We start from the raw sequence: 12,568 nt of genomic DNA, 5'->3' as shown, positions 1-12,568 counted from the left end.
TGGTTTGAAACCAACAAATATTCTGAATCACACCACATTATAATCTACTACTATCATAATATATGACAACATGTTATTCAGTATGTCAGGGAAAGCCCGGTTGAGCAAGTTATAAGCCATAAGTCATTGTTCATCTATCTAGTGATCATTGGGCACACAGCTCCCCCTAAGGTCCTTTCAAAGGAACTGCTGTTTATTATGATTATAGGAGTGGAGGGTGACCAAGCTAAAAAATCAAGTTACTAGTGGTGGGTTTCAGTTTGTCCACCATTTTAGACTGGCATAAATTATTTGATGTGATAAATTAAGTTGATCTTCCTATCTGGCAGCCAGTCTTAATAATTCTTATTTTTTATTCCTATTTATCTTATGGGTTTAAATTCCCGTCTTGTTTGTAATTGGTCAACTGCTGGCCTTAATTATTATTCTATGTTATTCCTACTTGTGTTGTTGGTTTTAACTCACATGTCATTTTTTAAGGTTTTTTATTCACATCTGTCATCTGTCATCTATCAATCTATCAATCTATCTATCTATCTATCTATCTATCTATCTATCTATCTATCTATCTATCTATCTGTCTGTCTGTCTGTCTGTCTGTCTGTCTGTCTGTCTGTCTAACTCCTGGTAAATTAAACTGTCATATGACACTATGAAAAACATAAAAATGGTAAGTCAAATACTGTAGAGAAACCATAGCAGCATATGATCACAATGAGGGTAGTAAGGATTATGTTTGTGGTGTCACTGAAAGTGCTTTTTGAAAGAGGATGTTGTTTGTTTTTCTCCCTCTTGATTTTTCTTCTCCATTAATTAATTGCCACAAGCTGAGGCCAGAGGTCCTCTTACTCTGCTGTCATGGTTACAGGATGTTGTCAGCAGTGGCGGACAGATACATGATCACTAGTGAGTGTCAGATGATGACGCAGGCGGCGGTTTTGTGCAGTGATGTGCATAAAAGGACAAACAGTTGAATGTGTACAGACTGGATGAGTGAAGGTGGTGCTGTGTGACAGGATGGGGAGCAGCTTGTGTCTGTTTGCTAACCCTTTCACCTGTGCACTCACAGATACAATGGAATAATATTTTCAATAGACTGAAAAGCCTTCTATATGTCTGTCTAAGGTTGGCAAGAGATGCCCTCTTTAGCTGTAACAAAACAGATGAGACAAATGGAGCCTTATCCTCTGATCTCAATGTGTAACACATTGTTACACAAGAGTACTCTTTAAAGGCTTTCTGAGAAACACTGCTGGATTGAGAAATGCAAATAGTTACTGCCTCTGCTTTTAAGGAACTCTTACAGTTTTCATTGCTGAATCAAAACAATACAATGAATTATGTTATTAAATACCAGACAGAACCTCTTTTAAAAAACAAAAAACAAAAATTCCTTTAAAAAAATATATTTTTTAAAGTTAAAACTCACTTTATTTACACATGAATAAGGATGTAGGATGTGCAGACAATCAAGGATGAAAGGACATATTCTCCACACACAATAGAATGAAATAATAAATAACAAAGAAATTAAAATAAAACAAAATAAGACAAATGAATGATAATAACAAGACTAAATAAAGAAAAAAGAAAAGAAAAGGGAAAGAAAAAAACAAGACTGAGGGTGCATGCAAATAAGATAATTATTAATATGTTGTCATATATATATTGTAATATATTAAGCTATTTTTATTGAATTATATGCACATCTATGGAGTAAAGACCCTTGAAATTGACTAGAAACCAGAAGAAAACCTACGCATAAATGTTTTTCATGTTTTTGACACTTCAAGGGCTTTTAAGAAACATGTGAAGTGATATTTTGTGAATTTTAAGGGATTTGACATTCTTGCAGACCCTTCAATTGTATAATTTATAATTCATTAAAAGAACATAATATATCATATCCATTCATTTAGATATTTGTGAAGCCCAAATTTGAGGTGTAAATCAGCCTTCCTGCAACTTTTCCAAGTCAAATACAAAGACCGTTCAAGTATTTTAAGGTGCATTTTAAAGTTTGTTCAGCACCTTACAGCTGTGGTAAACTACACTAAATATACTGATTATATCACCTCTTCATGGCATTAAATGAGATGTTATTGTTCTTTCAACAACCAAAAGTTTTGTATTATTACTATAACAGGGTGACAAATGAAAGGGACAAACATTTTCATGTACAAAATGTGTCCCGTTTGTAAGCAGACTTGGCATCCTTTATAACCCAAATTTGAAGTGGTTTGAAGCACTTTATTTAAAATCCAAGCACTTTTCAAACCTTGAATAAATAAAACATTAAAATTCAAGCGTTTTCAAGGATTTCCAGTACCCGGAGGAGCCCTAAATACACAAATTTAATTGTAATTTAATATCAACTTAAATTAATCAATGATTCAAATCAAATAAACAATGCTCAGAAATTACAATTCTTTAAAATATTAGTCACCTACAAGTGATTTTAACTCAAGTCTCATATTTTTTTCTTTTTTTCTGAAATTTCATTGACTTTGGTGTAAAATTAATGCATAAAAAGCCCATTTTCAAGCATAAATACCAACTAATCAAAACAAACTAATTCAGAATGAATGTTGTGAATTAAATGACCTTTAGTGATAATTTCAAGACTGATCATGTGGTCGCAGTACTGACAGGGGTCTTTGTTGCATGTTGTCCCTCCTCTTGCTCCCCTCATTTCCTGTCTCTTCTATAACCCACTATATAAAAAAAGCCAAACATCAACACGATGCATCCAATCTACAATTGAACAAACCTTTATTTATGGACAGTCATTCCATATTGTAACAAGAAGGTATGCAAACACACATGTACACACACATGGAAAGTGGTTTGAGTCAGTCCTATGTTCAGAAGGCAGGCGGTTACAGCAGAGAAATGACCAGTTAATTACAAAAACACTTTTTTTATTGCTCTTTACAGCAACATTTACCTTCACCCTTAACCTGGATCATTAGAATACACTTAAGGAGAGTTAATTCTATGTACACGCAGGATTTATTTACATCGGCAAAGCCTGAGAGGGGACACAGAAAGCTTCATCTACATTCTCATAGTGCTTGACAGTTGGACAATACTCCATTCTCAGTACAGGGGTTTGTGGTAGATGAATCTAATGTTCAGTCTGCAAGGGAGGCCATGTACAGTTATCACATTCTACACCCGTTTTATTAGAAGACCTGAGCCAAAAAACATACAGACCACAAACGAAAGAGAACACAAATTGAGAGACTTTATAGATATAGAGAAGTATTATCAGTTGAATTACCAACCTCCCACATCACTAGGACATCATTACAACACTGTCTGGCTTCACTTGAGTGTTGAGAGTTGTAAAATCAAAGCACTTCCAAGTTTATTTTCTTTAAAATCGCCACCATCGGTTATGAAGAGCTTTCTGCACATCATCCACTTTGTGCTTTGAAATAAAAGCTCTGTACTACTGTCAGAATAGCTTCTTGTGTCTCAGCTATCAGTACAACTACTCAAAACAGCACAGACAAGCTTATTAATAAGACAAGTGTTCTTTTACTTTTTCATATTTTCATTTCTTCTGTACATGATAAAAGAAGGCTGTGTCTTTTCGTTCACGCTCTGACAATCACACACACACACACACACACACAAACACACTTGAATGAAACCAGAATGTCAACACTGCTGTCTTTAGGTAAGTAAATACTATAAGACTCACTTTACACAGCCCAGTTGTCCTATGAAACTGTAGTATTACCCATTCATAAAGAAATGAAAGAGTACATTTGTTTTCACATGCAGCAGTTAGAAAATACAGTCATTAAAGTGAGACACTTTAAAGCCGTCACTGTTGATTTTAGTATCAAAAACACAGTGAAACAGTGAAGGTGATGGTTTATCTCTCGGGAAGAAAGCGAGTGAGAACAAGGGTCCAGAGTCCAAGCTCTTTTCACACTGCTTGTGTTGTAAGAGGTGTAATATCTCACCCCGAGAGTTTCCAGTGTGGTCTGAACAGAAACAGTGTTTATGCATGACTGTTAATGTGTAACTGGAGATGCTGACTCTGCGCTTCACAGTGTCTACACCACGCCTTCGATGAAACTGGTTTCCAGGTGAACGATTAGCATTCTCAGGAAGGACATCTCCTTGCGCGTGTTCTCGAAGATGATCCGGGGGTCGTCCGACTGGCATCTGAGGCAGTTGGGGGCCATCACCATGGCCAGGTTGTTCACGTCCATCTTGGTTATCGCCACATTGGATGGCTGAGCGAACACCTGGAGATAATCAGAGAGGAAGCAGTGAGGAAGGCTGAGTGTACAGCTTGACCTTTGACCTGCAGTGAGTAATGTGTGAGTCCCAAGCAGTAATCCAAGAGTTAAAATATATTATCTTTTAAATAAGTTTAAATGCAACCAGTGGAGCCCCCCCTGGTGGCCACTAGAAATAATGCAAGTGTAAGTTCCCCATCAGAAAGGGTGCTTTGCAGGTTGCAGGTTGAGGCACCTGTATGCCTTTTTTGTTGACACCTACAATCATTTCTTTTAAAAAAAAGTTTCATTATTGCTAGGCAACCACCAAATTACCTATACTGTCAATTCATCTAATTGGATAATGGAGAAAAAAAATAAAAAAGCTTTTGCTGCTCCGAGTTCAAGTTATTTCAGTTCCAGATTTCAGGGCACTCTTGCAAAAAACAAGAGGCACACAAAGTGGAAAAATATGAATTAAAAGCTTTAGTGTAATTAAAAACAATAACAAAAAGCCACCCCTGCATTGGATTCACTTAAGAACTGGAGGCTACACCAGCTTTTTTTCTTCTGAGTAGTTGAAGTGTATTGGAGTTTTTGTGTTGAACAATCAGAAGGTTTAGTTTGACTATTTTTGTAATGATAATACAATGTTGAAGGCATCAGGATCGAGTTCACAGCAAGCATTGTATGCTTTATGCCTTAAAAAAGAGGTTTACATTTGTTTTTCAATCACTAAAAACAACCAAAAGAATCTTTGCCAAAATCGAATTATTTAAAAACATAAAGTAAACACTAAAACTAAAGTCACTTGAACTTCAAGATTTAATTAATTAAAAATTTCAAATTTTATGAAGTTTTAGTTATTTGTATTTTTATTTCAGTTTAGATCTTGAAGTATTTTTTTGGCCATTTTTCAAGGCTTTTATTGATAGTGAGACAGATAGAAAGGGGGTGACAGAGGGGAGGACATGCGGCAAAGGGAGCTCAGGCCGGATTCGAACCCGGCTCCACCGCAGCGAGGGGCGCACATGGGGCGCTTGTGTAACCCACTACGCTACGGACCACCCCAATCTTGAAGTATTTTTATATTAGTTTTGGTGTGCAATGGTCAGCTTACTCTAAGAGCTGAATATAAAATTACAAATAGATGCGTGTGCCAAAAGGTAACAAGTGGCAAAATAGTGTTAGTGAACCAGGGACTAGGGCTGAACAAATTTGTCGAAAACACACAGACACAGACAGACACAGACACAGACAGACACACACACAGACACACACACACACACACACACACACACACACTAATATTATAATAATTCATAAAAACATTTTTTATAAAAATGAGAATAATGAGGGAAAAAAAATATTTCCTCCAGTACTGTGAATCATACTGCAATTACAAAATCGTCACAATTAGATATTATATATGTGTTGTGTTTATAAATCTTTGTCAACATGTTGGTTACCTGCAGGAAGTGGATGAAGTAGCAGAGCACCAGCCTGTTGAGTTCAGGCAGAGACTGAACCACAGCGATGGCCGCCACCGGGTCGTCACAGTTACTGACACACTGCTTGTAGAAGTTCATTGGGATGAGAGGTTCCTCCAGCTCCCGATACCACAGCTTCATGAGAGAGGCTGAGCAACACAAATGTACACTTAGTATTCAAACTCATACTCAATATAAACACAAATAAACAAACAAACAAACAACAACAAAGCAAATAGATCTTTACTCACCGGGAACGTTGGGGTCAGACAGATTCTCTGGGATCCTCCACTGGTCCACTTGGAGCTTCAAGGCATTCACTTCATCAATATCTCCAGGCACTCTGAGAAAAAACACAGCACGTCAGTTACATTGGGTGGCCACTAGAGGGACCTCTGCTTCCACCATAGCAGACTTCAAATGCCCTGTGGCATATCTCTAACTCATGCACAGCCAATTGGCTTCAAATGTGGCCTGGTGGCTGAAAGTACGCCTTTCTTTGTTTGCAGTACTTCTTTGGAACAAAACAAAAACAGAACAAACATAACACAGCCAAACTGTTCAGCACAGTCCCTGTGTAGCAGCACAGTTTCACAGGGAGGGAAAGGGAACACTTTTCTAAACAAGTCAAGATGTTACAGAATCACATTTGCTGGAGAAAATCCTACACAAACACACAGCCGTGTAGTTCCCACGTGCTTGTAAGCTTAAGCAGCAATGTAAACACATATTATGAAGTTTCAAATTAAACAGCGCTGGTCTCAGGAGCAAAGCAGGGCTGTGTTTGTTCTGCTGTCTGTAGTGTGTACTGTACACAGGGAGAGCCTACTTTGAAATACAGTGATACAGGAGACCACACACATTTTGTTTATACACACTCTATGCATAAAATTAAGTACATACAGTACATAAGATCCACTTCTAATTTCCTGGACTCCACCTCTCTTCCACTGCTCAAGTCGAGACATGCAATTGGCTTACCTGAAGATGCCCTCCGTCTGAGCCCCGCCCAGAGCCAGAACATACTGGGAAAGCTGAACCTGCACCCAGGGCAGTTTCCTGTCGGGGAAGAGCTCGCTCTGCCTCTCCATCACCTCCTCCAGGGAGCTGCCAAACAGGGAGGGAGTAACGATGGCCCGCCTACTGTGGTCGATCTCCTCCAAGGTGGGCTTGCGTAGACCCTGCAGGGGCGAGAGGGAAGGAAAGGAGAAGATTTACTACCTGTATGTCAGGGACTATGATACTAATCATGGCTGTGTCTGCAGCTGTGATACTATGACTGGCTCTGTGTTTACGTCTATACCTGGGACAGTGTCTGTAATTATCTCTCTCTCTGTGACCGTATCTGGATGACTCAGATGCAGAGTCGCAACTTCCAAACTGACACGTCTGTTTTTTTATTTTTTTTAATCGTGAAAGTTTCAGTTGCATGATAATGCATCATCTGAAGTTTAAAGGGAGAATAACTTTTCCACATTAGAATGTCTAAAAGACGACCCCACTTTGTTATGTTCTTTGTTGAGTTGTATACCTACATTTTCCCAAATGTTCTAACAATTATTAAACCCAGTGAAATTTGTCATTTTAATTTAGGTAACAGTGCGTTTCATTTAGTTGCCTGTCAATGATGTTATAGTATACATGCATCAGTGTTGTGATTGTCTGGCAGAAGCTGTAATTAATTGGCTTTTTGTACAGTTTAAGCTGCATTTCCACTATACACTTTTTAGACATTGCTATATTTAACTATACACCTTAACCAGATGAAGGATTTTAATTCTTCAGAGAAACAAACTAGGCAAACACTAGTGGCAGTTCAGTCCGCAGCCCCCCGGGACGTCCTGTGTCTGCCAAACAGCATCAGAGAAACACTGATTTATAACTTGCCACTAACATTATTGAGTGTTGCCAGTTTCAATCGCATGGCCCTTGTTTTTTTGAGGAGACTTCTGCAGATAACTTGCTAAATTGCTGTAAAAACCTCCTGCACTATGAACACTGAAGGAATCCTAACTGTTAGAAACTGACTGCAAAGACAAAAATGGTGGTGAATACCACAACGACTGCAACAACTGCATGCTACTTCACAATGTCACCAAAGAAGGTTGTTTTCGGTTGGGTATCTGTTTGTCAGCAGGATTAGGGAAAAACTACTGGCTACGAAAAAAAATAAAAAAATCTACTTTTCATGACACTTTGTGGAAGGGTGTAGAATGGGACAAGGAAGAACCCATTATATATTTTGGAGTGTATCAGAATCACAGGGCAGACATGTGTACTTGTATATTTAAAAAAAAAACTTTTTATAACACTGCAAGATGGGACAGTTGATTATATTTTATGGCTCATCCGATGTTTCCTTTGCTCTTTGTTATGCAAATAATGGAAACAGCTAAACGCATGTTATTAAACGATCTGAGCAAAAAATAGAAGACATCTTTGTAGCATCCATTTTGTTTTACGTTATGACTTAAAGCTCATGAACACACCAAAGTTGTTGGAGGTCTGTGCTCTCTGAATGCTATTTTAGTTGATATTGTGCCCTATAGTGCATTTATCTCCTCTTTATTTGTTCCTTACCTTTTTGCCTCCAGTGATCGCCACCTTCTGCAGCTTCCGATGGCAGAACTTTGCATATGTGCTGATCGGTAAACCTGTAGGTTTATAGAAAAAGAAAATTCAGGTCTGGGAAAAGACAAAACCAAAGTCGACAAGAAACACTATGCACACCGTTGTTATGTCCTCAAAGACCCTACGTAAAACCCTTAAGCATCAGGCATTACTAAACACAAAATAATAAATGATTGAAAAGCTTTCCCACAAACTGCGTTGTTTTTTTCTCCCACAGATGTCAAATAGCGTATGAGAGGCAGGCAGTGGTAATTGGAGAGACATGTTGACGGTGTGATTCTGGCATATGGGGATTAGAGCAGGCTGGGCTAAACTGTCAGGCTGAGGGAAGATTTACTGCTGTTGAACAAAAGCTTTAGAGACAGGATCCGGCCTGCACATCCAGCGTTCAGGTGATTCATCAGTGTACACAGACATAAAGGGCTCTGGAGAGAATGAGAAACACACAGGCTCCCTGTCTGCTACCTGCTCTAAGTAGTTACTGTAGGACCCAGATCTATTTCGGAAGTGAGACACATTACAGGAACAATGTTGTTTTCTCAAGTGGGATATTCTTCAAGTGACACAAGCTGCAGGAGAACCTGATCTGTCCTTAAACTGATCTGTCCCTCTGCACTTCTAAAAAAAACAAAAAGCCAAAAAGAAAATTGTTGGTCTGATCATATGCAGTCATAAAAAAAATCATCCCATCTTTCATAGCTGTGGTAACTCTGGTCTCCCTCATGGGGTCTGTTCCCGTTCCTAGAATCTCCACAGTATCAACTACCTGAACCAGGGCCAGATGGACGAATCCACAGATGAGATTTTATAAAGTAACATCATTTTCCAGCATGTTCACAGTCAAAGCCCCCCCTGATTTATGGCAAACAGGTGACTCCCATGCACGCTCACAACTGCTGCTAATCTGACCAAGTTCAACTATAATTATGTCTAATTAGAGAGATCATACCAATAATTTACCCTTGATCTTGGCAAAGACGGGCTATTTTTCCCAAGGCTCCCAACATAGAGGCTGTACACTTACTCACAGAAAAGCAAGAGTGCAGAGCCCCATTGCTGCAGTGAGAAACACTACCGGTGGTCTATATTTACATCAGGTTTGATGGCATGAAAACAACAACAACCAGGCAACCAAAGCCCAGGAGAAATACGAGCTCATTAGGAGCTTGAGTGTACCGTACCGGGCTGAGAATGGCATGACACCTGTCTACACACGCACTGAAGCTAAACTCGGGGTTCATACAGCTTTTTCATTAGAAAATTCAAGCACTTTCAAGGCATCAAAACAAAACGTTTACAGACTCTCGAATCCTTTATAATCAAATGTAAACTGTTACTATAAATGCAATTGCAAAAAGTTTACAGAATTAATTTATACCCACAGCATCAATATATATTGATACTTTATTTTACCAGCTGTTCACATTCATCAGATTATTCTGGAAAAAAAATCTACATATTCACATTAGAAAAGCTCAAGGTAATTAAATAGTTATTTCTAGTGCTGGCAAAACATGTTCATTTTTGCAATTCATTTAAAATATATAAGGTGTAGCAGAAGAAAAACACTAAATAAAAGTTAAAGGCTGTAGCGGGCTGAGTTTTAAAGAAACAGTGAAGATACTGATATCATATGAAACCACAAGGTCAAGGAATACACCATGTTGTGATATATTGTTAGGAAGAGGACTAAATAATGCTCTAAAGCAAAACTGTCATGGCCATTTTTACAGAGGTCCCTTTACAAAGAGATTGGTTTCAACCAGATTATGTTGAAAAACAAGCATTGTTAAAGGAGTATATTTGAATTCAAGTATATTCTTAACCTTGAGTTTGCACAAACTCTGTAAACTTGTCAAAACACAGCCATTAAAGATGTCGAGGAGACAACTTCAGTCTCATCTTGTGTATTGTTTATGAGACCTTAATCCAAGTGCTGGCTGAAACAAACGCCTCCTTGGGCCGTAAGCCCAAAGAAGTCCATTTCCAAGCCCAGAACAGGCCCCTGGTTCCCACATGCGACTCCTACTCTTGCTGCTCACAGCTGCTCATTACTCTGGTCAGACACAATATACGTGTCCCAGCTCCTCCAGCCATCAAGAAAACAGCAGCTCTCATTATGCTGTTTTTGTGAGACCTTGTTTTCTTTCTGGCTTTCATCAAGATTCCTCTCTCTAAGTACCTTCAGTCTTAGTCAGAAATGTTCAGTAGGCTTTCTCTTTGACCTCTTAGTCAGTCACTGAGTCTGAGTCACTGAAGCACAATGTGTGAGGCCGCTGCTGTGGTGTCTGCTGTGAGACGATTGGGTTCCTCTCTGGTGACATCATCATCCGAGCTGGCAGTGTGGGCAGCTCTAATGAGGGCACGTGCCGATGAGTAGGTATCCCCTTAAATGGCAGTCTGACATGCAAGTGGCAATAGAAACCACTAATATGATTCACAGTGTGGTCCTTTGTGTGACCGGAGAACATTCTGAATTCTCATCCTACATGTATTTTTTTCAAACTCAACTTTCTGTGAAACCCATTCATTGTGTCTGCAAGTACATCAGCAAGTACTCATCTGACAAACTGCACAGCGCTGAATTTTCCATCCCACTCAGAGTGGTCACTCTACAGGGAGCAATATGTTAGATTTGGAAAGGCTTGCATGGCTAAGACTTTGAAGAAAGTAGAAAAACATCTTTAGGAGTTGCTCCCTTGTCTACTTTGTGCTCTGTCAAACAGATAAGCTTATACCAGAAGGAAATATTGAGGATCAAATGGTCTTAAAGTGATACTTTGGACTGAAGTGCATGTAAATGAACAAAAGATTTACCTTCATCCTCGTCCGTATTCTGTTTCCGCTTCTTTCTGGACTTTGAATTCTTCTTGAGCTTCAGCTCCTGTTGTTCCAATATGAACTGAGTCACTATGAAACACAAGATAGCAAGTGTCAAACTTCTGAAGGTCAGTGAGATAAGCACAAGGGAGAATCAGATTTACTGGGCTCATCAAAAACTAAAATGTGTTTTCTATTATGATCACAGCTACGATGCATCTTGATGACATTTTTGATTTCTATACATGATCTTGCTTAAAAACAGAGCCCACTACAGACTATTAAAGAGAGTCATATTTGCTGGACGGGTTATTGACTTTTCTGCATCGATTCATAATCTTTCTAGATAAATTCTTGTTGCATGAATCTAATAATCAAGATTTTTTTGATCACACAGACTCATTTAAATTATATTTTTAAAAGGTGAACAGAGAGGAAAGGAAATGCCGATGTGCTTTAAAAAAGAAAAACATTTCTCTGGTCTACATGCGATGATGCACTACCACACAACACGGGGAGGAACAGAAAGAAAGAAAGGTGACCCACCCTGCTGCTCTGTCTGAGACTCACATTTCTTGTCGCTGGTTGGCTCCGTATGTCTCTGGATGTAGCCCTCCAGATAGCAGCGGAACTTGGGTGAGGGGGCGAAGAACGCCAAGCTGACGGCCATCAGCTCCCAGCCCGCCGCCAAACTTCTGGGATCGGCGTTGCCCGTGGTCTGCCTCACCAGCTGCACGTACAGCTCGTCCCGCAGCCCCGGCATGTCCCAGCACTTGGTGATGATGAGGAGCGCGCAGTGACGGCGGTCCAGACGCGAAGGCCTGTCTCCCATGTAGGCCTGCACCAGTTTGAACATCTCACAGGCCTCCTTCCTGACCGCACGGTTGCTGGTAACTAGCATGGGCTTTTTGATGGATCCGCGGTTCCACGACAGCATGTTGGCAATGGAGACGCGACGACGGAACAGGCCTTGCGTGTGCATGTTGAGGTGCTTGCTGGCCCAGTCCTCCATGCCCATGTCGGGTGGTGGGGGCTGCCGCAGGGTGGCGTAGCAGAGCTGGTATGAGGATCCCCGTGCTCTTCCTCCTGCCCCATCACCTCCCTCTCTGTTGTCATGGTTGGTGGCGCGGTGGGGGCCCAGGGAAGCAGTCCGCCCGTCGACCATGCCTTTCTTCCTGCTCTCCAACTGAGCCTGCAGCTCTAGGGTGCCCGCCTGCAGGGGGACAAGAGGATGACATGAGTTAGAGAAGAGGAGCAGGAGGGAGGGTAGAAGAAGAGGAGGCAGAGAGGGGGTGAGGCAAGAGTGCAGCAGAGGTACAAACTGTGTGTGTGCAGCTGCAGAGTCTTCACTGTGTCACACTAGGAGCCGTGCTGCCTTCCTCCTACCGT

The 12,568-nt window shown here is 40.2% G+C and overlaps 1 protein-coding gene across 1 annotated transcript in view; it reads right to left on the bottom strand.

Annotated features, from left to right (window-relative positions):
• Window positions 1-2,748: 2,748 nt before the first annotated feature.
• Window positions 2,749-12,568, bottom strand: part of arhgap46a (Rho GTPase activating protein 46a) — a 37,740-nt gene continuing 27,920 nt past the window's right edge. Inside the window, exons 4-10 of the mRNA XM_059329106.1 lie at window positions 11,726-12,392; window positions 11,177-11,269; window positions 8,309-8,382; window positions 6,710-6,909; window positions 5,980-6,071; window positions 5,708-5,877; window positions 2,749-4,265 (exon numbers count right to left, since the gene is read on the bottom strand). Of these exons, the coding sequence (XP_059185089.1) occupies window positions 4,071-4,265; window positions 5,708-5,877; window positions 5,980-6,071; window positions 6,710-6,909; window positions 8,309-8,382; window positions 11,177-11,269; window positions 11,726-12,392 (1,491 nt within the window). The 3' untranslated portion in view covers window positions 2,749-4,070. The remainder of the gene's footprint in view (window positions 4,266-5,707; window positions 5,878-5,979; window positions 6,072-6,709; window positions 6,910-8,308; window positions 8,383-11,176; window positions 11,270-11,725; window positions 12,393-12,568) is intronic.

The sequence above is a fragment of the Centropristis striata genome, chromosome 3 (genome assembly GCF_030273125.1).
Source record: "Centropristis striata isolate RG_2023a ecotype Rhode Island chromosome 3, C.striata_1.0, whole genome shotgun sequence".
In the NCBI taxonomy this organism is placed as follows: domain Eukaryota; kingdom Metazoa; phylum Chordata; class Actinopteri; order Perciformes; family Serranidae; genus Centropristis; species Centropristis striata.
This window is presented reverse-complemented; position numbering and strand designations above follow the sequence as displayed.